Below are 27,949 nucleotides of genomic sequence, written 5' to 3' on the forward strand. Positions count from 1 at the left end.
ATGGATCAAAATAAAAATAAACAAAACAAAAAAAGCAGAAAATAAATTACAAATAAAAAATAAAATCTGAAAATTGGACAAAAAAGGAAAACAAACGGTCAATGATGTTCTGCTTAACTCGAGAGAGGACGACATAAAGAATTAGGGAATGGAGGAGAGGCAGGACTTATGGAGATCGGCGGACAAGGGGTACCACGTGGTGTTCTGCTTCTCTATCACTCTGTTTTTCTCTCTCCTTCTCTCCCGACATCGATGTCAATTATATCGCCCTTTCGTACGCAGACAATCCCTCTTGTTGGCCTCCTTTCTCTCTCTCCTCCGATGACGAAGCCATCACATTACTCCTCACAGTGAAACTTCGAACGGTCAATGATGGAGAACCACCGTTCAACCGTCGTCACCACACTCACTGTGAAGCTTCGAACGGTCGATGAAGGAGAAGCAAGGTCGACGAACAAGGAATCGAGCAAATCACATCCGACGAACAAGGACTTGAGCGAAATACAGCTGAGGAACAAGGAGTCAGTCGACAGAGTTTTCGTGTTTGGAGAAAGTTGGCCGACGAATCAGAGGATCTTTCGTGTTTGTAAATTAGATGAGGAAGGATGAGAAGTTAGGATGAGAGAGGAAGAGGAGAGTGAGGGAGAGGAGAGTGAGGAAGAGGAACTATAAAAAAGAGGATTAAAACGGTTGTGTTGGGTCGCACTCCTCTTTTATATTTTCCCAATGAATTTTTTAAGAAACCCTAAAATTGGTTGGGTTGCGGTCCTCTTTTATAATAGTATATTGCTGCGGGTGTCCAAAGGAACTGCAGCAGTACTCTTACGAAATACATGGGGTATTAAAATATTATTTTTCAATATTATTTAAATATATTGCTGCGGTTTTAAAAAAAAACTGCAGCAATATGTCTGGTCAAAAAGTCAACTTTTTTTCAAAAAATTTCCGCTGAAACCATATTGCTGCGATTTTCGGCCAATATCTTTATTTTATATTTTACCTTTTATTTTTACATTATATATTGCTGCGTATGGATAAAACCGCAGCAATACCACCGCAGCAATAATCAATTATTCTACTAGTTATAGTTTTTGTTGATTTTATTTTGATATTATAAATGCGTGGATGTTTAATATAATATGAATGATATTATATTTTGCATGTTATGACTAATATGGCCCAAATTAGGATAGTAAATACGATCTACGAATCATTATATTTGAATGTAAATTAAATACGATCTGCGAATCGTTTGTATTTTTGTAACATAAATTTTTTTTATTTATTTAATTCAAATTATGTAATCAAGGATGAGGATCCAAGGAGTTTCAAGGATGATGATCCATAAAGATTCAAGGGAAGATTCATGAAGATTACTTATTTTCCTAAGTATAGGGATCATACTAGATTATTTAATTATTGCTTTTGTAATTTTCTTGCATTTGTTTTGTTTAAGTACTTGCTTCGAAGTTTGTTTGTGGTTAATTGATTCATGTGTTCACTATTGATTGACTATATTAGTAAACTTAGGTCCCAAAAGGTAATTTTAAGTTTTAATTACTTTTCCAAACAACACCTATAAAGCCTTAGATCATGAGTAATGGGTTCTGCCAAAGCAGGATGTTGCTCATATCACTAGTGCAAAAAACTTCATGTGCTACTTGTCAAGTGCTTGGGTTGAACAATCCACCCAAGCACTTGTGAAATTTTAATATTAAAAATTCACAAGTGCTTCCGTTGATAACTCCACCGGAGCACTTGTGAATAAGTGCTCTGCTTGTTCAACCCAAGCACATGTTGGATATCGCGCGCTACACTTTTGTTTATTTTTTGAAGGACGCGCTACACTTGTTGGATCAATTAATTATTTTGGAACTAACTCCTCCCTGAAACTAACTCCTCTCTACTTCTACGCTCATCAGATGCCTCCTCCCTAACTCCTCTCTACTTCTTCGCCTCATCTCTGTACTTCGCTCATCAATTCAATTGCACTGAAATCTGCTGCCTCACTCAAAATTCTCTGCCGCCTTCATCAGTTCAATCGCCTTCTTCGCACTGAAATCAGTTCAACTCGAAATCGGGAAATCTGCTGCCTCGCTGAAGTCGCTGCTGGTGCCCCGTCAATCTGCCGCACTAAAATCTCGAGGTTTCTCTCTCTTCCTTGTTGTAATTTGAGGCATCAATTTGCAAATTTTTCGGTCGTTTTAGTGGTTGTTTGAGCGCAAATTCTAGCAATTCGCAAATTGTTTGAGTGACATGAATTATTGATAGAATTTTTTGTGTTTGATGTTGTTGGATTGAGTTGATTATTGTGAGGCTTATGATGGAGTAATTCAATTTTATACACTATGTATTGTTAATCATGAAATAAATAACAATTAAGTACTAACAACTCCCTATGAAAGAAGTTTATTCACTATCAGGCACTTATCTGCAAGAAATTGGAATAAATATGAGCAAGTGCTATGGCATGTCATGTGGTCCATTGTACTTGAAATATTTCATGTAAATACAAATATATGATTGTTGATGAACTATTCATTCGTAAGATTTTTATGTCAATCAGTGATGATATAATGATATCAGAACTATATGCTTAATTATTGGTTGCTTGCATAAGCAAATGTATTATTGAACTTTTTAATGTTTTCTTCGCTAAAGATGTGCAAAATTATAAGAGGGTTATTTTTGTATTGAAGAAAGAAAAAAGTGCCGGTGACAGGAAAGTGGTAAATGGTAATACTAAAATAATACTCTATTATTAGAAATAAGTTAGACTGGACATTTCATAATTGAAAGGAATCTGCTTATCTAGTGAAAGTTGCTTCTGTACTTCTAATATGTAATTACTTATCTAACATAAGCAGAAAGATGAGATGAGAATTATGAATTATCAAAGAATTTTTATTCGGAGATGAAGCTAGCAAGATGTAATATCTCCTTCTGGACCACTTTTTTTAATTATTTGGAGATAAACTGGCCATATTTCAAATTTTAATCATTAAGAATGCTTTAAGAATAACGGATTGAATTTTATTCAAATTTTTTTTTGTTATGCAAAAAATTAACGTATCATCATAATCATATGCCTAGATACCCATCCAAGACTTACTCATTAGGAATAAGTCTTGGATAGTCCCCGTTTTGGGACTGTTCTTGGACGTTTGATCTCACTTAGGTGGTAAATGTATGTTTTCTTTTCGTTTCTATGGAAATCACGGCTACTCATTTCCCTAATATCTCTTCGGGGTTTATATGTAGATAAGTAACTACCTACATTGTATACTTGGAGAACTGTAGGGAAATGCTGCCGCAATTTCCATAGATCGAGAAGCTAACATACATTTATTAGTGGGATCAGACGTTCAAGGATGGGTTAGGTTGGAGTGATAAGGACCTCTAGAAGACATGCATATATTCATGCTATATTTATTTTTTTGAATTTGTATGTTTAATGCTTAAATGGTTGACAATGTGTTATTGTATGTGATTAATTAGTCATAAGAGGTCTGTTTGGATGGCGGGAGATCTTTCGTGGATGTATGGTAACGTTGATTCGTCAGAATTTGTGGATGGGGTACTGGAATTTTGTGATTCTGCCTTAGAACATCAAGCTAGGACGGGAGAATTAGGATTTTATTGTCCTTGTGTCAAGTGTGGCAATGTGTCCAAAGTGAGCGATATTGATTTGCTTCGGGAGCATGTACTTCATCATGGGTTTAGGCCGGAATACCATGTATGGATTTGTTATGGTGAGGAGGGAGAATATGAAGGGAATTCTCGTGCAAATGATGTCCATGAACAAGAAGACGTGACTCATGCATGCGAGGAAATGGAGAATGATAATGAGCACGAGGATGATGAGGATCATGTGGATGAGATGATGGAGGGTGTCGAGGATGAGTTAGGGAAACATTCTCGTGTTTTTGAGTCTTTGACAGAGGCAGCTCAAAAGCCACTGTATCCTGGTTGTAAAAAGTTCACCAAACTGTCTGCCGTGTTGACACTTTTCAACATTAAATCCAAGGGAAATTGGACCGACATTAGTTTCACTTCCCTGTTAGAAGTGTTAAGTGAGATGTTTCCCGATGGGAACGAACTTCCAAAGTCGACCTATTATGCTAGAAAGCTCATGTGTCCCTTTGGCTTAGAGTATAAGAAGATACATGCTTGTCCGAATGACTGCGTGCTATATAGGAATGAATATGACAATTTGGATAAGTGTCCACGGTGCGAGATGTCACGATATAAGCGTGAAGGAGATGGAGATAAGAAAGGGCCCCCAGCTAAGGTATTGTGGTATCTTCCAATAATTCCTAGATTCAAGCGCTTATTTTCCATAAAGAAAGATGCAAAAAATTTGAGATGGCATGCAGATAGAAGGAAGAAAGATGGTTTGTTGAAACATCCGGCGGATTCTCCTGAGTGGAATAGTATTAATAGGTTGCATAAGCCATTTGGGGATGAAGATCGTAATTTGAGGCTTGGGCTATGTAACAGATGGAATGAATCCGTTCGGAAGTTTGAGCTCTTTACATAGTACATGGCCAGTACTTTTAGTTATATATAACTTGCCTCCTTGGTTGTGCATGAAACGCAAGTACATGATGTTATCACTTTTAATCTCTGGTCCTAAACAACCTGGAAATAACATAGATGTCTACCTTGCACCGCTTGTCGATGATTTGAGAAAGCTATGGGATGAAGGGTTTCTGTTTTTGATGCTCATACTAATGAGATGTTCACATTGCGTGCAATGCTTTTCTGCACCATTAACGATTTCCCTGCGTACGACAACTTATCCGGATATAAGAATAAAGGAAAGAAAGCATGTCCAATATGTATCGATGACATGGAATCCACATGGATTCCTAAGTGCAAACATTGTACATGCCCCATCGAAAGTTTCTACGACTGCACCACCCTTTTCGTAAGAAGAAGAATGCATTTGATGGGAAGTTGAAGAGAGAGTAGCTCGTAGAGCGTTGACTGGTAAAGAGGTTTATGAGCAAGTTAAGGGTGTTGAAACGATCTTTGGTAAAACAATGCAAAAGGATACAGGGTTATGGAAAAAGGAGTCTGTCTTGTGGACACTTCCATACTGGAAAGATCTCTGGGTCAGACATTGTCTCGGCGTCATGCATATAGAAAAAAATGTATGTGATGCCATTCTTGCGACACTTATGAATATTCCTGGTAAGACGAAGGATACCAAGGCCTCACGTTGTACTTAGAAAAGATAGGAGTTCGGCCAGAACTGTGGCCTCAGAATAGGGAAGGTAGGAAGAGGAAGAAATCTGAAGAAATAAATCTCAATGAAGGCAATAAGAGGAAAAATCTAAAGAAGAAAGAAACCTGAACAAGGTTAAGGATAAAGAGAACAAAAATAAGGTCGATAATAGGAATTATTTGCCTCCAGCTTGCTATACGTTATCCAAGGAAGAGAAGCGGATTTTTTGCGAGTCTTTGTATGACATCAAAGCTCCATCGGGATACTCATCTAACATGAAAAGATTTGTATCCTTAAATGGCGAGTTGAAGTTAGGGCTCATGAAATCTCATGATTGTCATGTCATGATGCAAGTATTTTTACCGATTGCCCTTCGTGGAATACTACCAAAACATGTGCGGTATGCTATAACTGAACTATGCTCATTTTTCAACACTATATGTAGCAAAGTGCTTGATCCGACAAGACTTGATGCTCTTCAAGCTGATGTTGTAGAGACTCTTTGCAAGTTTGAAATGTATTTTCCACCTGCATTTTTGACATAATGGTTCATCTTATCGTCCATCTAGTTCGCGAAATCAAGTTGTGTGGTCCTGTGTTTTTGAGGTGGTGTTATCCTTTTGAAAGACGAATGGGTAATTTACAAGACAAAGTGAGGAACCCTGCACAACCTGAAGCTAGTATCATTCAAGGCACCGTGGGCGACGAAGTTGGTAATTTTGTAGCTGAGTATTTGGCTAGTGCACAACCTATCGGACTTCCTACATCTCGCCATGATGGAAGACTTGGAGGCCAGGGTACGATTGGCTCAAAATTAGTCACACCTCCTAGAGATAAGCGCTTACAAGCACACCTGTATGTGTTGCATCACATTGCAGAAGTACATCCGTATTTGGGTGAGCATATGGAGGTGCTACGGGCTGAAAATCCTTCGGGAGAGGAGCAAGCTATGATGCAATTGCACAATAAGACATTTATTGATTGGTTTCATGATCGAGTAATATGTCAACAACAAGATGATGTATCTGAAACTATTAAGTGGTTAGCATTTGGTCCTCATGAAGCTGTCAACAAATATGAGGGTTATGATGTAAATGGATTTACATTTTGGACTGAATGTCGAGATCAAAAGTCCTCATTAGTGCAAAATAGTGGTGTTTCTGTTTTGGTATCATCTACATTTATGCGAGCGCTAAGGATCAGAATCCGGTGGATGCCAAATTGTTATACTATGGGAGAATTCAAGAAATATGGGAGCTTAACTATTCTTGTTTCAAGGTTGGTCTCTTTTGTTGCAAGTGGTTGGGTAATAATCGGCGTTGCGTAAGAAATAATGACCCTTGTGGTTTCACTCTCGTAGACTTGGGTCATTTGCGTGAAAGTGACGAGCCATTTATACTTGCAATACATGCTAAGCAAGTATTTTATGTAACAGACCATGCTGATCCTAAGTGGTCTATTGTTGTACCGGGAAAAAGAAGTATCTTTGGCATTGGTGATGTTGATGATGAGGAAGAGTATGATGCTTTTGAGGACACCCCACCCTTCATCAATCCCAAAATCGATATAACTCCAGATGTCGACACAAATTATATGCGCATAGATCACACGGAAGGGATACTTGTCGACCCTTCAGAATGATGTCTTAGAAGGTATTATGTATACAAGTTCGTGAATACGTATTCTATTACTTGATACGAGGCATATTATTGTGGTTCCTATTCTCAAATTATCTTTTTTCTATCTTGGAATCTCTACGTTAGTTTGACGTTTTCATATGATATTTTATATAATGAGTAATGTGGAAATTTAATATACTTTGAATTTGAAAAGTAACTAATGTAGCCTTCTCGATTTTGCAGCCTTGATGAGCAGCACAAGAAGTCTTTATTGGTTGAAAAAGGCTTAGCTTGTCTGCTCCTCACTTTGTTTTTGCAGCACAAGAAGGTATTATGACTCTCGCAATCACCTATTATAAAGTCTTTATTGGTTAAAAAAAGGTTTATGTTCCAGTTATTTTTGAGCTTACCTGTGATTGCAGTAGTGTGATAGTGTCCCTTGTCTCCTAGTTGTAGCATGTCTACAATATTTGCAATTGCTATGATCTTTTTACTAATTGTATTCTCTTTTCACTTTTTACATTTGTGTCACTTAATTGTTGTGTTTCTGGGTTCTGACAGCTTGTCTTTATCTATTCAAATGCAGGGGCTTCTCTGATATCGAGATTCGCCCTCAGTCACAACATAGTCCTGGACACCAGTCTAATTTTGCTGAGGTTTTGATCTTTGTTTTCTCAGTTTTTTGCATTTCTGTGATGATTTTGGAGGAATTTGGATTTTAGTAATTGCAAGTTTTTTAGTTGTAGTTTTTGTAGTTGTGTGTAGTATTATGAGTGTTGTAGTTGTTTGCTTGTTATTTGTGTTCAGTGGAAGATGTTTGATTGATTTGTTGAAGAATTATTGTGTGAATTTGAGGCATAAATGCATATTTTTGTTTTTGATAAAAATATTGCTCAACCAGACCAGACTAGACTGATTCACTGGCAGGCTGGTCTTCTAGGACAGGAATTGTACAAGAACTAGCAGTGTCAACAGTGTGGATCAGGCGGCCAAATCATCCTTAATACTATTAGCATATAGAGTGACAATGGAAACATTTTTGAAAACACACCTGCACCTAAATTAGAGTATGATAGAGAAATGCCTTCCACCCACTATCTTGTTCGGATTCTCCCTGTTTTTTCAGTAAAGCAATTTCAGTAAAGCAATTTCAGAAACCAATGATTTCTGCACCTAAATTAGAGTATGATAGAGAAATGCCTTCCACCTACTATCTTCCACCCACTATCTTGTTCGGATTCTCCCTGGTGTTTGAGTCATCTAGGTTGTACTCATTGAGATTCTAATCCTGCATAATAGATGCCCCATAGACCAAGGAGCACCTGCCAATCAATCACTGGAAATAAGTGCTAACATGTTACAAGTATTAGCAGATATGACCTACAATAATTTGACTGTAATTAGTTCTGACTTCTGAGTAGTAACCATTTTAGCACCTCTCCCTCTATTCCTTTAAGGTTGACCCATTGGAAAGAGATAATTGCTGGACCCGAAAGTAGTGTATATGAGAGTAAAGTGGTGGTCCCTTATTGTATTCATGGAAAATATTTATTGTTCTTTATTGAATCTTGGATTTGCAATTTAATCTGATTTACTGAGCGATTACCAGACTCCTCACCAGTGAAGCACCCATAAAGTTTCTCCAGTACTGCCTTTTGATTGTCTACCTCAGGCACACACACCCATTTAGTAAGATCAAAATGTTGTCGAACACTCTTATCATTGAAAACCAATTGAGCAAGAGTGGTTTTTCCAAGTCTGCCAAACCCCACAATCGGAATCACAGTAACCCTTTCCGCATCATAACTGGGATCAAAAAGCATCTCAATTATCACATTCTTATCATCCTGCCTCCCAACAATATCTTCTGCTTTAACAAAAGAAGATGTTTCCCTTTTCTTCAATAAATGAGCCACTGAATGCTGTGATCCATGATCATCGGTGTAACATCCCGTCTAAAACCAAGAAAAACATAGCCTTAAGATAAGGAAATAGTTATAGATAATGGCAACGGATATTTAAAGAGACGGAGATGCCACCCTAAGGAGTAGAACAAAACTAAAATAGAATAACCATCGTAGGTAAAAGTCAACTCCAATACATATAATCAAAAGGGAAAATGAGGTCCCATACCCTCATCTCCAATAAGTCTCAAGAGTCATACGACCACCAAAGTAAACCTCAAAATCATAGAGTAAACAAAACTAAGAAAACTGAAATCCATAGTTCCAATACATAAGTCAAAACTAGAATTAGCTACTTAAACCAACTAAGTATCTAATCCTAAGTCTAGATTTGAAATACTCATCCACTATGACAAGCTCCCTTTCTTTGCTCACGCGGGGAACACACACACCCCCGATCCAGACTAGAACTACTCTAAACAGCGTCACCATCTGCACAAATATACAACAATTTCCACAATCAGTGGGAAGTAACTAGCAGTTCTCCCAGCTCAAATAGAAACAGATAAGAGCTTAAATAATTAGAAACAACGTCAGAAATCATAATACCAAACACCAAACTCACCATAATATACAAACGACAACCATGCAACAAATGCGGTCAATGATGCAACAAATGCAACAAATGCGGTTAACGAGCTCAAACATAACAGACCATACCGCCTGTGAGTAGACTCATTGGACCATACCGCCCAAGGCCTACGTTGCATACTTGAGGAACCATACCGCCCCTTTCGAATAGCTATAATCTACGGATCATACCACCCGTAGTAACCAATGGACCATACCGCCCACGGTTAAGTAACCAAATCCTAGGACCATACCGCCCTTAGGTTAACAAGCATAAACTTCTAGGACCATACCGCCCTTAGAAATTCAACTCAAACTCCATGAACCATACCGTTCATAGGATTTCCTAATGAAGACCTCTAGAACCATACCGTTCCTAGAGTTACTCTATCCAACAACGTGCATTCATACAAGACAAGCGCACATCAACCAAATGCAACCATCAATATGAACAGGTTATGAGCGTAACTTAACCAATCTTACCATCAAGATTCCAACATGAGTCTGCATAGCCAACACCAACAACCGGTACGTTTCAAGACTCAAATCAAGGATTACCCATCACATAAGGACACATACCCTTAACGTAATACTTAAACCACCCAAAAACTACTCAAACATCCTTAGCATACTTACCCAAGACCAACCAAGCAAAGATACACAAGCTGTAACCCAAAAAAAAAAAAAATACCACATCACGACCCAGGGGCAGACCACCCGTCGCGAGGTGCGAAGAGGCTCGCGGGTCGCGACTGGCAGCCGTCGCGGGTCGCGAGCAGCCCTCTACCGTGGCCTGCGAGCTTCGTTCGCTTGCCCACGGAACCCCTCCGAGGCTTGCTCCAGCCATCCCCTTCTACTCCAGCCTCCCTTTACACCCATACTTACACCAAACTCCCTCGTAACGTCCATGACTCACCAACAACAACCCAACAACAACAACGACTCCATCAACATCAACAACGACAATAACAACAACAACAACTCCATCAACATCAACAACGACAATAACAACAACAACAACTCCATCAACATCAACAACGACAATAACGACAACAACAATCTCCAATCACCAACACAACGACAATAATAACAACAATAACATATCCATCAACAAGACAACAACAATAACAACATAAAACTTTAACGTTGCAATCTTCTAACTTCTTCCTAACATGATACTACGTTCTCTAACGCATTTCTAACAACCTAAGTTCAATATCTATACTCTACCGAACTAGAATAACGCTAGTTACCTTTTTCTTGGGAAGATTCACAATAGAAAGATTCCAAGTACTCTAGAAGCCTTGTGAGATATCACCACCTTCGCCTCCTATGAACACAATCGCAACGAACTCAACACGCGCTTGAAACCGATGTAAAAATGGCTTGACAACAAGTAACAAAATCTGATTTTTGTGTGAGAAATGTGGATGAAGAACAAAAGCTTTTCCCCTCCCTTTTTCCTTTGAAAATGGCGTGTGAAATGGAGTCACAAAGACCAAGGGTTGCTGATTTTATTTTCAGAAAAATGAAGGTGAAAGGGTGATGATTACAAAGGGCAATAAGAAGGGTGAATGAAGAGAGTGACCTTTGGCTATCGCAACGTTACAAGAGGAACTTAAAAATCTATCCCAACTCTTCATATAACATGGCTAAAATCAGAATTTTCGGACCTCCCTAAACAATTAACATAATGTACGAAGGCTAACACTAGTACAAAGTACATTTTCTGGCACTAAGTAAAACGTTCAAAAATAATATGTATAAGTATATGTTTTCCAAAATAAATTATTATTATTACCGAAATAAAAATATACACGTAATATACTATCACATTATACACTCGGCACACGCAAAAGTACTACATTGTCCGTTTCATAAGAACAATGCAGACAATTATATAATACGACTAACACAATGCCACATAAATAAGACGCACGTTATCACCTTCGCACAAAGTCAATTAAAATAATGTAGGTGTAAAAATATATATATATACATAAATATATATGCTTTCCGAAAATAATTTAGTAGACATATAATTTATCACATCTGATAATAACAATTAACACGCGAAAATTTCAGAGAAATTTCGGGGTGTTACAATCTCCCCTCCTTAAGAAAAAGTTCGTCCTCGAACTTAAAATAACAAGGAAATACCTGAGACAAAAAGCTCTGGATACTTGAGCCTCATCGACTCCTCCGTCTCCCAAGTGGCTTCCTCGTACTTTTGGCTTCTCCAAAGCACCTTAACCAAGGGTATCACCTTCCTTCTCAGGGCACGATTCTGACGGTCCAAGATCTGAACAGGTCGTTCCTCAAAAGTCATGTTCTGCTCAATAGAGACCGACTCTATAGGAATGACATGAGACGGATCGTTGCGATACCTCCGCAACTGCGACACGTGGAACACATCGTGCACCCTTGACAACTCAGGGGACATAGCCAATCTGTAAGCCACCTCCCCAATCCTCTCGAGAATCTCATAAGGGCCAACATACTTCGGGCTTAACTTGCCTTTTTGCCCAAATCTCGCCACCCCCTTCATCGGAGACACCTTCAACAGCACCTTATCCCCAACGGTGAAAGAAATAGGCTTCCGACGCAAGTCTGCATAAGACCTCTGCCTATCTTGAGCAGCCTTCATTCTAGCCTGAATCACCTTTACTTGCTCTATAGTATCTTGGATCAAGTCTGGCCCCAACACCAACGAGTCACTTATGTCGCTCCAACAAGTAGGACTGCGACACTTTCGCCCATACAAGGCCTCATAAGGAGCCATCTGAATGCTAGCATGGAAAGCGGTACTCAATTTCAACTTAGTACCAAATGCTTCTTATAGAGCAATCCAGAAATGAGACAAGAATCTAGGGTCACGATCAGATACTATATCCTTCGGAACACCGTGCAACCGAATGATTTCATTAGCGTAAGCTTCCGCTAACTCTTCCATAGACCAAGTATTCTTCATCGGAATAAACCGAGCTACCTTAGTCAACCGGTCCACAATCACCCATACTGCGTTTTTACCACCAGCAGCCCTCGGAAGACGAGATAGAATCGAACTTCCACGCGGGAATTGGTAATGGTTGTAGCAAACCACCCGGTCTCTGATGCTCGATCTTAATCATTTGACACACCAGACACCTAGCCACAAATTCGGCCATTTCCCTCTTCATGCAAGGCCACCAGAAATTAGCCTTGAGATCCTTGTAAAGCTTATCACCCCCAGGATGAACAGAGTACGGAGTACAATGAGCTTCCTCGAGAATCTTCTTCTTAAGCTCCAAGTCATTAGGCACACACCAACGACTCATAAATTTTAGACCTCCCTCGGAATCGACTTCGAAATTTTCGGCTCGGCCCTGAGCCTTATCTTCACGGATCTTTTCCAATTTAGGATCATACTTGTGCTTCTCTCGCAACTCTTGGAACAAGGTAGGCTCGGCACTCATAGCACAGAGAGTTTCCACCGAACCCCGAGGTACCACCTCGATTTCAAGCTTCAGAAATTCATCACATAAGTCTCTCGGCGGAATTCTAACCGCATTAAGAGAATGCTTCAACTTACGGCTGAGAGCATCCGCAACCACATTAGCTTTGCCCTCATGGTAATCAAGCAGCAGATCGTAATCCTTGATCAGCTCCAACCATCTCCTCTGCCTCATATTCAAATCCTTTGAGTGAAGATATACTTGAGGCTTTTGTGGTCGGTAAACACCCTACACTAAACCCCATACAGATAGTGTCGCCAGATTTTAGAGCGAACACCACAGCAACCAACTCCAAATCATGAGTAGGGTAATTCTTTTCATGCCCCTTCAACTGCCTGGATGCATACGCCACCACTTTTCCCTGTTGCATAAGAACACAACCCAATCCGAGCTTCGATGCGTCACTATATACTTCAAACCCAACCCCTTCAGTAGGCAAGGTCAGAACAGGAGCGGTAGTGATGCACCTTTTCAATTCTTGGAATGCCTTTTCACACTCTCCGGACCACAGGAACTTACTCTCCTTCTTCATCAATTTAGTCAACGGCTGAGCTATCCTTGAGAAATCCTTAACAAACCTCCGGTAGTAACCAGCAAGACCAAGGAAACTCCGGATCTCGAAAACATTCTTAGGACTCTCCCAATCCACCACAGCTCTAACCTTAGAAGGATCCACCATAACTCCATCCTTGCTGATAACATGGCCTAGGAACGACACCTCCTTCAGCCAGAACTCACACTTGGAGAACTTTGCAAACCATTTTGTTGCCTTAGAATACCCAAGATCAACCTCAGATGCCTCTCATGCTCTTCTTCATTCTTAGAGTACACCAGGATATCGTCGATGAAAACGACTACACACGAATCCAGGAACTCATGGAAAGAGCGGTTCATCTGATCCATGAATACAGCAGGGGCATTAGTAAGACCAAAGGGCATGACAACAAACTCATAGTGCCCATATCTTGTTCGGAAAGCGGTCTTAGGAATGTCCTCCTTCTTCACCGGAATCTGGTGATAACCTGACATCAGGTCAATCTTTGAGAATACACCCGTACCCTTTAGCTGGTCAAACAGATCTTCAATGCGGGGCAAGGGATACCGATTCTTGATAGTCACCTTGTTCAATTCACGATAATCGATGCAACACCGCATACTCCCATCTTTCTTTTTGACGAACAGAACAGGAGCACCCCACGGCGAGACACTTGGCCTAATAAATCCCTTATCAATCAATTCTTGCAACTGACTCTTCAACTCTTGCAACTCAGCAGGCGCCATTCTTACGGGGCCTTTGACAGAGGAGCAGTACCAGGAGTTAAGCAATGCTGAACTCAACTTCTCTTTCAGGAGGGATACCCGGTAGCTCATCAGGAAAAAGTCCGGATACTCACGGACAACAGGGATGTCCTCTAACTTCGCTTCTTAGGTCAAATCTTTCACCATACAGAGGAACACTTGCTCCCCTTTCTGACGGAGCCTTTGCATTTTGAGAGCAGAAACGATCTTTACTCCCTTCTTCAACACCACTCCACTATAGGAGATACGCTTGCCACACGGACTACGAAGAGTCACTTTTTGATCGCGGCAATGAATCTGAGCACGATACTTGAACAACCAGTCCATGCCCAAAATAACATCAAACTCGACCATGGAGAATGCCTTGAGTCGGCAGGCAGATACATACCCAACACAGAGATACAACTCCACAATACTCGGCCAAACAAGGGTAGTTCTCCCAGAAGGTAGAGAAATAAGAGTTCGAATAGGAGAACTCGAAGTCAAATTAGCTTTCTTGGCAAACGAATTAGACACACAAGACACAGATGCACCAGAATCAAACAACACAGAAGCAGGGACAGAATTAACAAGAAAGGTACCAGACATGACGTCGGGATGAACATCGGCGTCGGAATGAGTCATATTGTAAACCCGATTCTTGGCGGAGCAGAATGACTAGGAGGAACAGGGGGCTTAGCTGTAGCCCTCGATTCTTGGGACACTCATAACTCTTGTGACCCGCCTCTTACAATAGAAGCAAACAATAGCAGCACCCTCACAATCCTTTCCCGGATGAATAGGCTTCTCACACCTCCGACACTTGGACGGATCAGAACCCTGCCTAGAACCGGAGCCTTGGTATCCACCACGGAAACTCGGCTCAAACCTCGGCTTCTTAGCCGGACCAAGGGCAACTGACGGAAAAGGCTTCCTCACAGATGCGGCCTTAACAACTTCTTCCTCTCTCACTGATGCATGAACACTAATGGCCATCTCATAAGCAGCTTGAAAAGTGTAACCCCGAACACAGCACCAGGTCCTTACCCTCGGATTCATCTTCTTTATATATCTCTTAACCCTCTCAGCTTCGGTGGGAATGACAGTACCAGCAAATTTAGACAGCTCCGTGAAGCGGTCGGTGTACTTCTGGATGTCCATACTCCCTTGAGTCAGAGATAGAAATTCTTCCTGCTTTTGCCAGCGCAACTCATCAGGGTAAAATCTCTCTTTCAGCTTGGCGGAGAACTAAGTCCACCCAAAACCCGTTGTAGCCATACACACATCCTTCACCGTACTCCACCAATTATCCGCCTCTTTCATCAGATAGTACGTCCCAATAGGTACCATTTCGGCAGCAGAGCAGTTTATTGCCGTGAATAGCTTCTCCATCTCCCTTAACCAGTTTTCCAGAGCCACAGGGTCAGCAACACCGTCATAAGTAGGGGGCCTGTGACGGTCAAACCGGTCGAAAGCAGACTCCCATACCGAAGAAACAGCCCTATTAGCTAAAGAGATGAAAGCATTTTCCAGGCTTACGCAACGACGACGCGCAGCTTCCTTTTTAGCGGCTAACTGTTGTCGTGGAGGCATACTACAAAACAAAAAACTATCACATTAGTCTATCAAAATCACATAAGCAAGCATTAAATCGATAAACATGTAAACAAAATGTTTCCCCAGGTTTACTTTCCTACCCAGGTAAACTCATACACTCTAGACTTGAAATCTAAGACACTAGTAATCCTAGTCACAAGTCTACTCATCTTCAAGAAAGTAATAGCATCCTAAACAGAGCTTCTGGAACCTTTTGCTCTGATAACAACTGTAACATCCCGTCTAAAACCAAGAAGAATATAGCCTTAAGATAAGGAAATAGTTATAGATAATGGCAGCGGAAATTTAAAGAGACGGAGATGCCACCCTAAGGAGTAGAACAAAACTAAAATAGAATAACCATCGTAGGTAAAAGTCAACTCCAATACATATAATCAAAAGGGAAAATGAGGTCCCATACCCTCATCTCCAATAAGTCTCAAGAGTCATACGACCACCAAAGTAAACCTCAAAATCATAGAGTAAACAAAACTAAGACAACTGAAATCCATAGTTCCAATACATAAGTCAAAACTAGAATTAGCTACTTAAACCAACTAAGTATCTAATCCTAATTCCAGATTTGAAATACTCATCCACTATGACAAGCTCCCTTTCTTTGCTCACGCGGGGAACACACACACCCCCGATCCAGACTAGAACCACTCTAAACAGCGTCACCATCTGCACAAAGATACAACAATTTCCACAATCAGTGGGGAGTAACTAGCAGTTCTCCCAGCTCAAATAGAAACAGATAAGAGCTTAAATAATTAGAAACATTATCAGACATCATAATACCAAACACCAAACTCACCATAAGATACAAACGACAACCATGCAGCAAATGCGGTCAATGATGCAACAAATGCAACAAATGCGGTCAACGAGCTCAAACATAACAGACCATACCGCCTGTGAGTAGACTCATTGGACCATATCGCCCAAGGCCTACGTTGCATACTCGAGGAACCATACCGCCCTTTCGAATAGCTATAATCTACGGATCATACCACCCGTAGTAACCAATGGACCATACCGCTCACGGTTAAGTAACCAAATCCTAGGACCATACCGCCCTTAGGTTAACAAGCATAAATTTCTAGGACCATACCGCCCTTAGAAATTCAACTCAAACTCCTTGAACCATACCGTTCATAGGATTTCCTAATGAAGACCTCTAGAACCATACCGTTCCTAGAGTTACTCTATCCAACAACGTGCATTCATACAAGACAAGCGCACATCAACCAAATGCAACCATCAATATGAACAGGTTATGAGCGTAACTTAACCAATCTTACCATCAAGATTCCAACATGAGTCTGCATAGCCAACACCAACAACCGGTACGTTTCAAGACTCAAATCAAGGTTACCCATCACATAAGGACACATACCCTTAACGTATACTTAAACCACCCAAAAACTACTCAAACATCCTTAGCATACTTACCCAAGACCAACCAAGCAAAGATACACAAGCTGTAACCCAAAAAAAAAAAAATACCACATCACGACCCAGGGGCAGACCACCCGTCGCGAGGTGCGAAGAGGCTCGCGGGTCGCGACTGGCAGCCGTCGCGGGTCGCGACTGGCAGCCGTCGCGGGTCGCGAGCAGCCCTCTACCGTGGCCTGCGAGCTTCGTTCGCTTGCCCACGGAACCCCTCCGAGGCTTGCTCCAGCCATCCCCTTCTACTCCAGCCTCCCTTTACACCCATACTTACACCAAACTCTCTCGTAACGTCCATGACTCACCAACAACAACAACGACTCCATCAACATCAACAACAACAATAACAACAAAAACTCCATCAACATCAACAACGACAATAACAACAACAACTCCATCAACATCAACAACGACAATAACAACAACAACAATCTCCAATCACCAAAACAACGACAATAATAACAACAATAACAAATCCATCAACAAGACAACAACAATAACAACATGAAACTTTAACCATACAATCTTCTAAATACTTCCTAACATGATACTACGTTCTCTAACGCATTTCTAACAACCTAAGTTCAATATCTATACTCTACCGAACTAGAATAACGCTAGTTACCTTTTTCTTGGGAAGATTCACAATAGAAAGATTCCAAGTACTCTAGAAGTCTTGTGAGACATCACCACCTTCGCCTCCTATGAACACAATCGCAACGAACTCAACACGCGCTTGAAACCGATGTAAAAATGGCTTGACAACAAGTAACAAAATCTGATTTTTGTGTGAGAAACGTGGATGAAGAACAAAAGCTTTTCCCCTCCCTTTTTCCTTTGAAAATGGCGTGTGAAATGGAGTCACAAAGACCAAGGGTTGCTGATTTTATTTTCAGAAAAATGAAGGTGAAAGGGTGATGATTAAAAAGGGCAATAAGAAGGGTGAATGAAGAGATTGACCTTTGGTTATCGCCACGTTACAAGAGGAACTTAAAAATCTGTCCCAACTCTTCATATAACATGGCTAAAATCAGAATTTTCGGACCTCCCTAAACAATTAACATAATGTACGAAGGCTAACACTAGTACAAAGTACATTTTCTGGCACTAAGTAAAACGTTCAAAAATAATATGTATAAGTATATGTTTTCCAAACTAAAAATTATTATTACCAAACGAACTAAAAATATACACGTAATATACTATCACATTATACACTCGGCACACGCAAAAGTACTACATTGTCCGTTTCATAAGAACAATGCAGACAATTATATAATACGAGTAACACAATGCCACATAAATAACACGCACGTTATCACCTTCGCACAAAGTCAATTAAAATAATGTAGGTGTAAAAATATACATATACATAAATATATATGCTTTTCGAAAATAATTTAGTAGAAATATAATTTATCACATCTGATAATAACAATTAACACGCGAAAATTTCAAAGAAATTTCGGGGTGTTACAATAGGACCTCAAGTTCAAGCCACCAATATCAGATTTGATGGCATCTAATTGTTCTCTGATACACTTGATTTCTCGAGCCATTTTCCAGTTTAAAAAAAAAGAGAGCTTGACCTTAAGGAACCGAAGTGTACCTGTTTCTTTTGTTTTCTCCGCAGTTTCTGGTTACCAACAGACAACAGTGAGGATGTGATCAAACAAGTCATCAGCTTGGTAAAGCACCAGCTTTAGCCTCCGAAGCCACTCTTTGATAACCTCACTGCCCTCCTCTTCCTGATACTTTTCAGCATCACGAACTCGAGCTTGGATCATCCTGATGCTATTCTCAAGCTTCTTCAGATCATCTCGTGCACCACTCCAGGAAGCAACCTCTTTAAAGGCTGATGTTGCCAAGAGTTCCAAGGCTTTTGCAGCTAATTCCACAAGAACTCCTTCTGCCATTACAATTTTTACCAGTACACTCTCAATCTTTCTCTCTTTTTCTTTTTGTTTGTTTGGTGCAACGAATGTTCTCTTTCTTTCTGAGTTGCCAATGATAATTTCAGGACTTAACTCTCAGTGCTCAACCCAACCATTTGTTGTGCTTTAGCCTCTAAGTTCCATATCTCTCCGCATATTTGCGCGTTGATGAGGCTCTCATCACGTTTTTCATGGCATATTTGCCATTATAAAAATAAACCCACTATGAAGTAGGTAGAAGAAAGATATAGAATCCATCATGGAATGTCGATTAGCCGTTAAGGACTTTTGGGGGTCACTGGTCCGCAGTTTCTATAAAGTTGTGATCCCTTACAGGAAATTCTCCATGAAGCAATTATTGTGTACCCCAACTATGTTTGAGAAGTGGACATACTACAAAACTAGGCATAGGAACTGTATGCTATGTTTGACTATTATCTAGATGACATACATGGACTTGCAAAACATTGTGAATGCTTTGAGCTCTGATCCTTACTTGGAATATGATTTCTGAAGTTGATATTAACTTATTAGATCTCAAGACGCTGTTTCTTGTAAGTATGATTAGATGTGAATTTCGGAACTTTAAGATTTTAAAGTAACCGGGTTTTGATTTCTTGCAGATTCAAGGAGCTTTTGATAATGGTTGACACTTGCCAAGCTGCCACTCTTTTTAATCAGGTTTGCAATTAGTCTATGTCTGTGCTTGTCATCTCATTGACTCTGGTCTCTGTATTGCCTTCTGTTGCAAAACACAAATCCTTGGCAGATCTCATTGTGACAAAAAACAATGATCCACGACGTCTTTATATGAGCTATATAATCCTACTACCTAACCTAGGAGTATTCTAAATCTACTGTTATATAGAACTATACATCTTTCAAGGAAACAAACTCTCTACTCTAAAATATCTACAACAATAGGAATCAATAAACTAGTATCCTGATTAAAAGAAGTTACGAGATGACAAATTAAAGACATTGAACATAAAAAGTTTCAGAATCTGATTTTTCTCTCTGTATTGTGTCTTGTCCCCCTCCCCCTTTTTATTCCATTCCTCCTCGCCTCCCTTTCTATTGTTGGGGAAGGGCTTATGGAATGTGTTATTAAACCTTCGATGACTCATTCCACATTTTTGGAGCATAATGTGTTATTAAACCTACAATAATTTGACTGTAATTAGTTCTGACTTCTGAGTAGTAACCATTTTAGCGCCTCAAATTAATGCAGCTATGTAGGTGATGGTTGAGTTGCTGGCAAAAGAAGTTTGATTTTTTGATCTAGTATGCTGTATTTATGTTTTATCATCCATATCCTGTTGCGTTCAAAGGCTTATTACTATGTCATGCTATTCTAATGGTGGTGGTAAACTAACATTTATGTTTATTGATCTTGATTTGCAGGTAGGTTTTGGGTGCAAAGTTACTTATCTGCTCAGTAAACATCAGCGTTTTAATCTTAATAGAGAAGCCGACTGGAGCTGCTTGTATACCAGGATTTCACTAACTTCATACTGTGTTGTTTGTGAAAATTTGTTTTCAGTAATTGGAGATCTGAGGGGAAGAGGTTTCATAGTGGGGATTGAATTGGTCTTTGGCCGTAAAGATAAAACTCCTGCCAGAGCAGAAACAGGACTGCTGTTTGAGAAACTTAGAGGTAATTGGACTCCTCATGTCCGGTAGCTAGCATATGATTCTGAATGTAAAGAGTACAAATTTAATCTATAAATCCATAAAAATTCAATTTATTATGCTCATACTTCAACTATCCGTGAAAATTGTCATATATACTACTTTAAGATATTCGAAAAAGTTCACATTACTCAAAATCAGCAGTTGTTTATAATTGTACTTCCCAAGAGAAAGTCTGGTGATGACTTAACCTAACCATTAATCAAAAGGTCTATTAGTAACATTAAGGGTAGAGATTCATAAATCGTGAGAATTATTCGCAGACAAATAGAATAGATTAATAGAATTTACTTCAGATTGAAGCAAAAACTCCCATATACATATTGATAGAATATGCATATATTCTAGTTTGACTTAGTACATATTCTTGTATATTTGTTAAGTATCTTGTAATCTTTAGTGATTGACTTCCTAGTTTCTAGTCACTGTATATATATATTCTTGTAATCCTAATTATGGGAACGATTATCAATCAATCAATTCTATTATGGTAATCAGAGCCTAGGGTTTCTTTTCTTTCTTTCTTTCCTTTTCTCCTTTCTTCCTTCTCTCGCCGTCCCCAAGCTTTTTCCTTCGTCTATCAATGGCGGATGATCCGAAATCTGCCCTTACCCTCAACATTAAACATCACATTCCTCTTATACTTGACGTTGAAAACGTTCACTATTCATCATGGGCGAAACTCTTCAAAATCACGGCCCGCGCCAATCAGGTGCTTGACCATATCATTCCACCCACTACACCGGTTGAGATAAAAGACAAGGCCCTCTGGGGACGCCTCGACGCCGTAGTCCTCCAATGGATTTATGGCACTATTAGTGAGGATTTAATGCTCACAATTCTGGAACCCGACTCTACGGCACAACAAGCATGGGAGCGGCTTAAGGATATCTTTCAAGATAACAAACACACCCGTGCCGTCTACCTTGAAAATCAATTCTCAAACATTCATCTTGAGAATTTCAAGAACGTGTCTTCATATTGTCAAAAGTTGAAACTCATTGCCGATCAACTTGCGGGTGTTGGCTCTCCGGTGTCCAACCAACGCCTCGTTCTTCAACTTGTTGCCGGCCTTACGGAAGCCTTTGACAACGTTGCTTCTATGATTCAACAGATGGACCCGCTCCCTCCTTTCTATAAGGCTCGGTCCATGTTAACTCTTGAGGAGACTCGTAAGTCTCAACAGTTTGGGACCTCTAATGCTCTCCTAGCATCAACACCATCTTCTTCGGCTCCTGTTGATGATGATTTCGGTGCCTCGCAAGGACCGACCCCGCGTCCGACTCCCCTCTCATCCTCTCGTGGGCGGGGCCGCGGTGGTCGTGGCAGAACCTCCAGCAGCCGCGGGCGTGGCCGTGGTCGCCAGCAGCACTCTCCACCACACCCGACTCCTCGGTATGGTCATCCTTCCCCATATTATTATTATTATGCTGCTCCTCCTCCACCGCATTATGGGACACCACCCTGGGCCACAGCCCCCTGTCCATATCCAGCTTATTCTCCCAGACCTGCTGTCCCGCGACCCACTGCCAGTCCGGGAGTTCTCGGCCCACGCCCAGCCCACGCGTATGCGGCCTCATCTGAACCTACTGCCGTGCCTCCTGTCGACTATACTCCAACTGATATTGATGCGGCAATGCATACCATGACTCTCACTCCTCCTGATGAAAATTGGTACATGGATACCGGAGCCACTTCACATATGACGGGCGATGCAGGTACTCTCACTTCATATTTTAATTCGAGCATGCATAAAAATATTGTTGTTGGTAATGGTCATGTTATTCCAGTTCTTGGTCATGGTCACACCCATTTTAAGTCTCCCGATCCCCCCCTCTCCTTAAATCATGTCTTACATGCTCCCAATATTATTAAGAATCTTGTTTCAGTTCGTGAATTCACCTCTGATAATAATGTTTCTGTGGAATTTGACCCCTTTGGTTTTCATGTGAAGGACCTTCAGACGGGGATTATTCTTATGAGATGTGATAGCACGGGTGACCTCTACCCCATTTCCACCACAAAACGCCCTCCTCAAGCCTTTGCCGCCCTCTCCACATCCACTTGGCATGATCGTCTCGGCCACCCCGGGGCTCCTGTCTTAGACTCTCTTCGCAAAAATAAAGTGATTACTTGTAATTCTTCTAGTGGACTTTCTTTTTGTCATGGTTGTCAAATTGGGAAACATATCAAACTCCCTTTTTATCCTTCTACTAATAATATTGTTGCGCCTTTTGATATTGTTCATAGTGATCTTTGGACATCTCCAACTCTAAGCTCATCTGGTCATCGTTATTATTTGTTATTCTTGGATGATTACACTAACTTTCTATGGACTTTCCCTCTTACTACAAAATCTCAAGTTCTTGCCACCTTTATCTCTTTTCGCACATTTGTCACTACTCAATTTGAATGTAATATTAAAAGTTTTCAATGTGACAACGGACGTGAATTTGATAATTCTCCTTTCCAAAAACAATGCGCGCAACATGGCATGTATTTTCGTTTCTCTTGCCCCTATACCTCCTCCCAAAACGGTAAAGCCGAACGAAAAATTCGCACTATTAATAACACCGTTCGAACTCTACTTCTTCATGCTTCCGTTCCCCCTTCCTTTTGGCCTCACGCCTTACAAATGGCTACCTATCTTCATAACGTTCTTCCTAGCAAAGTTTTATCTTTCGCCTCCCCCACTCAAATTCTCTACAACCGTCAACCCACTTACGCTCACATCCGCGTTTTTGGGTGCCTTTGTTACCCCCACCTTCCTTCCACCTCCATAAACAAACTCCAAGCTCGTAGTACTCCTTGTGTATTCCTTGGTTTCCCTTCCAACCATCGTGGATACAAGTGCTTGGACCTTAGTTCTAATAAAATCTACATTTCTCGCCATGTCACATTTAATGAAAGCATTTTTCCTTTCTCTTCCATCCACACTCCTCAAACCCACTCCTACTCCTTCTTAGATGACAAATTTTCTACCCCCTTCCCTCCCTCTGTCTCGGCCCAATCCGCTACACAGCCCGTCTCTCCCCCACCCGGCCCAAACACCTCTACCAGCTCCCTCCCTTCCCCACGCACCCATACTACTCCTCTTACATCTTCCGCCCAGCCCCTCTCTCTCACACCCAGCCCAACTCCCTCTCCCACTCTTCAGCCCAGCCCCCCTACCTCTCCCCCTCATCCGTCCAGCCCACCAACCTCTCCCACTCCCCAGCCCACCCACCCTTCTTCTCCCCCTCACCCGTCCCCTCATCACACGCCCAGTACTTCTTCTCGCCCACTTACCAGCCCCCCTTCGCCACCCACGACCACACCCAACCCCCCCTCACCACCCACCACCACAGCTCATCTGCCACCATCTCCACCGCCGCCCCCTCCACCACCTCACCGCCGTGTCACCCGTGCTAGTCACGGCATTTACAAACCTAAAAACATTCTCAACCTCTCGGCCACCTCACATTCCCCCTCTCATATTCCCACTTCCCCCCTTATTGCTCTTCAGGACCATAACTGGAAACAGGCCATGACTGACGAATATCATGCTCTTATTAAAAATGACACGTGGGAACTTGTTCCGCGTCCCTCTAATGTGAATATTGTTCGGTGTATGTGGTTGTTTAAACATAAATTTCGTTCTGACGGTTCTCTTGAGCGGCATAAAGCCCGTCTTGTTGCTAATGGCAGGTCACAGCAGGTCGGTATTGATTGTGAGGAAACCTTCAGTCCAGTGGTCAAACCCGCCACCATTCGCACTGTTCTCTCTCTGGCTCTCAGTAAGTCTTGGTCCATTCATCAGTTGAATGTCAAAAATGCCTTTTTACATGGGCACCTGCAGGAAACTGTGTATATGCATCAGCCACCTGGTTTTCGAGACGTATCCCACCCAGATTATGTTTGCCGTCTCCGCAAGTCTCTCTATGGTCTCAAACAGGCCCCCCGAGCCTGGTACCAGCGGTTTGCCACGTATCTCTCTTCTTTTGGGTTTCATCACAGTCAGTCTGATCACTCATTATTTATCTATCATAATGGCTCTGATGTTGCTTACTTATTACTGTACGTGGATGATATTATTTTGACTGCATCTTCAGACACCCTTCGCACCACTATCATGACTCATCTCAGTGCTGAATTTGCTATGACTGATCTGGGTCCTTTGAGTTACTTTCTTGGAATTGCAGTTACAAAACATGCAGGTGGTCTCTTTTTCTCCCAACGCAAGTACGCCGAGGAGATTTTGGCTCGGGCTAACATGTCTTCATGCAAACCCTCGGCCACCCCAGTTGACACCAAGGCCAAACTCAGCGCCTCCTCTGGTCCTTCAGTTGCTGATCCTTCTCTATTCCGCAGTCTGGCCGGTGCCCTTCAGTATTTGACTTTCACCAGACCTGATCTTTCCTATGCAGTTCAGCAGATTTGCCTCTTCATGCATGACCCCCGTGAGTCTCATCTTCATGCTCTGAAACGTATCCTACGGTACGTCCAGGGCACCCTACATCTGGGTATGCACCTCTATGCCTCCCCCTCCACCCGACTGATCTCTTACACTGATGCTGATTGGGGCGGCTGCCCTGATACCCGTCGCTCCACTTCGGGTTATTGTGTTTTCCTTGGTGATAATCTCCTATCTTGGTCTTCCAAACGCCAAGCTACCTTATCTCGCTCCAGTGCCGAATCTGAATATCGTGGTGTTGCCAACGTTGTTGCGGAAACTTGTTGGTTACGCAACCTTCTTATGGAGCTTCAGTGTCCTCTCCGTCGTGCTACTCTTGTTTATTGCGACAATGTTAGTGCGGTTTACCTCTCTGGAAATCCCGTCCAACATCAGCGCACCAAACACATTGAGATGGACATACACTTTGTTCGCGAAAAGGTTGCCAAGGGCCTTGTTCGCGTTCTTCACGTCCCTTCCCGCTATCAGTTTGCTGACATCTTCACCAAGGGACTTCCGAGGCCTCTCTTTGAGGAATTTCGCTCCAGTCTCAGCGTTCTTCCTTCTCCCGCTTCGACTGCGGGGGTGTGATAGAATATGCATATATTCTAGTTTGACTTAGTACATATTCTTGTATATTTGTTAAGTATCTTGTAATCTTTAGTGATTGACTTCCTAGTTTCTAGTCACTGTATATATATATTCTTGTAATCCTAATTATGGGAACGATTATCAATCAATCAATTCTATTACATATTACACTCAGCAGTAGTGTTTTGTTCTACTTTTCACTAATTAGGAAAACATATTTTGAGTAGTGTTTTGCTGTTTCCGATTGAATATATGCTTTCTTGAAGGTTGGAATATCTTCAGGAGCAGCAGCAGCTGCTGCAATACGATTAGCACAGAGGCCTGAGAATGCTGGAAAACTGATTGTTGTAAGTGTTTCTTCCCCTTCTCTCCTCTTCCTCCTCCACCGAGTTCTCTAGTTGCTGACATTTGTAGCTTTACTAGGCAAACTCATGCTCTTTACTAACTAGAGAAACATTTAGGAGGGTCATATCATAGGAGACTAAGCCAGAGCATGAAAAAACATGCATCATTATCAATTTTGACTTACAATGCAGAGAGTACAAACTAGGAGCATAAAACTTAGTTCTCACTTGTGGTCCACCTAAAGCCAAAGCATACACAGCACAAAACGTGTTTAAAGAAGAAAAATGAATTAATTTACTTTGAGCGTATAACTAGTTGCTAACAGCCTGAGAGAGTACAATGTTAGTGTCACCTATTAAGAAAAACACTTGGAGAGTACAATGTTTCGAGTGGATTCCTCAGTTCTTTGTTATATATTAATCTGAATGTCTATCAACTCTTTGTGCAGAAGCTACTCTTATTGTATACATTCAAGATGGGAGATTATGAGAAATGTCGAGAAAAGAGGATAGCGGAAAATAAATTGAAAATGCATGAATTGGGAATTAATTCTACGGCATATGAAACCCAATCAAAGAAGGGAACAAAACGCAAATGCAGGAGTAAAGAGCATGATAATGGTACTGGGAATGATGAAATAGAGCGTGATCTTAGTGATGATCATGATGATGTCGAGTATGATCCAGAGATGGAGGAGGATAAAGGTGAGAAACAAACCGATAATGCAGCCCCTATACAAGAGGAGGATGAGATGGTGTCAGCTCCTCAAACTCAAGGCGGCTTACAAGTCCATACCATAACAAGTGAAATTGTGAGTCACGTTCCAAAAAAGAGAAGAGGACGAGGTCCGACAAAAGGAATTGTGAGTAACATGAAGGATCCCATGCACCTTGAATACAATCAGTTTGGTTAACCATGTGGTAAGTGGCGTATGAAGTATGGGACACAAGTTGGCATTTGCATGCGCAAAATCTCCATTTTGGCTAAATGGAGTGAGGTGTCAGAGGGTTTGAAAAAGGCGTTGTGGGAAGATACAGTGGTAAGTGTAGAAGCTTACCCTAAGTATTTGGCTGCATATTATATATAACATACTTGTTAAGTAACTATTATGTTTTCCCTTTTTTTAGAATCTATTTCATGTTCAACCCGATGAAGCGAAGAAGGAAGTGTTTCTTTCGGCTGTTGCGGAGAGATTCATAGACTTCAAGACAAAGTTGGTGAGTGGATGGATCACGTTAAGAAGAAAAAAAAACTACGTCTAAGAAGTTGACAAAAGGAATGGAAAAGGAGAATGAGGGAGGAGAGGAAGCGGGAAATGAGGCGGGAGGGGAAAATAAAAATGCTTCTGAAAAGACGGAAGTACGGACATTGTTGCCTTATCAAATATGGGATCACATCACAAAAGAGGATTGGGAAGCATTTGTTGCCAAAAAACTACTCCGAAAGAAGTTGTAAGTTTTCATCTCGTATTTTGTTTTCATATAAGAGAATCAAAATTGAATGGAAGTCAGACATTCTAGAGGAAAAGTATTATTGTGCATATTGAAATAGACAACTACTTATCCAATTTCCCTCCCAATCTCCACTTTTCCAATTGGAGTTACTAATTTTTGCATATTGAAGATAAATAGATATGACTTATAAAGACAAGAATAGGTAATAATTTCAAAGAGCCATGAAATAGAGATTTTTTCATCTAGGCTATTCATTCTCAAGCTTTTTACCGCAACATCTGAGTTCTGGTTTATGAGA

The 27,949-nt window shown here is 41.0% G+C and overlaps 3 protein-coding genes across 3 annotated transcripts; 1 reads left to right on the forward strand and 2 right to left on the reverse strand.

Moving 5' to 3' along the window:
- The first annotated feature begins 3,517 nt into the window (after nucleotides 1–3,517).
- LOC130591868 (uncharacterized) lies at nucleotides 3,518–4,540 on the forward strand. Its single transcript, XM_057395814.1, has one exon. It carries the CDS (start codon nucleotides 3,518–3,520, stop codon nucleotides 4,538–4,540), a length of 1,023 nt encoding a protein of 340 aa, XP_057251797.1.
- Nucleotides 4,541–7,989: 3,449 nt separating this feature from the next.
- Nucleotides 7,990–9,010, reverse strand: LOC104897139 (putative disease resistance protein RGA3). The gene is made up of 2 exons (XM_010683968.3): nucleotides 8,983–9,010; nucleotides 7,990–8,804 (listed from the first exon to the last, which is right to left on the reverse strand). The coding sequence occupies exons 1-2, from the start codon at nucleotides 8,986–8,988 to the stop codon at nucleotides 8,385–8,387; spliced, it is 426 nt and encodes a 141-aa protein (XP_010682270.2). The 5' UTR covers nucleotides 8,989–9,010; the 3' UTR covers nucleotides 7,990–8,384.
- Nucleotides 9,011–11,523: 2,513 nt separating this feature from the next.
- Nucleotides 11,524–12,165, reverse strand: LOC125498530 (uncharacterized). The gene has a single exon (XM_048646756.1). It carries the CDS (start codon nucleotides 12,163–12,165, stop codon nucleotides 11,524–11,526), a length of 642 nt encoding a protein of 213 aa, XP_048502713.1.
- Between the last annotated feature and the right edge of the window lie 15,784 nt (nucleotides 12,166–27,949).

This window comes from Beta vulgaris, chromosome 6 (genome assembly GCF_026745355.1).
Source record: "Beta vulgaris subsp. vulgaris cultivar EL10 chromosome 6, EL10.2, whole genome shotgun sequence".
NCBI lineage: Eukaryota > Viridiplantae > Streptophyta > Magnoliopsida > Caryophyllales > Amaranthaceae > Beta > Beta vulgaris.

Bases quoted from the DNA above. Each gene is read 5' to 3' on its own strand.
- LOC130591868 (XM_057395814.1), top strand. From the start codon at position 3,518: ATGGCGGGAGATCTTTCGTGGATGTATGGTAACGTTGATTCGTCAGAA.
- LOC125498530 (XM_048646756.1), bottom strand. From the start codon at position 12,165: ATGGCTCCTTATGAGGCCTTGTATGGGCGAAAGTGTCGCAGTCCTACT.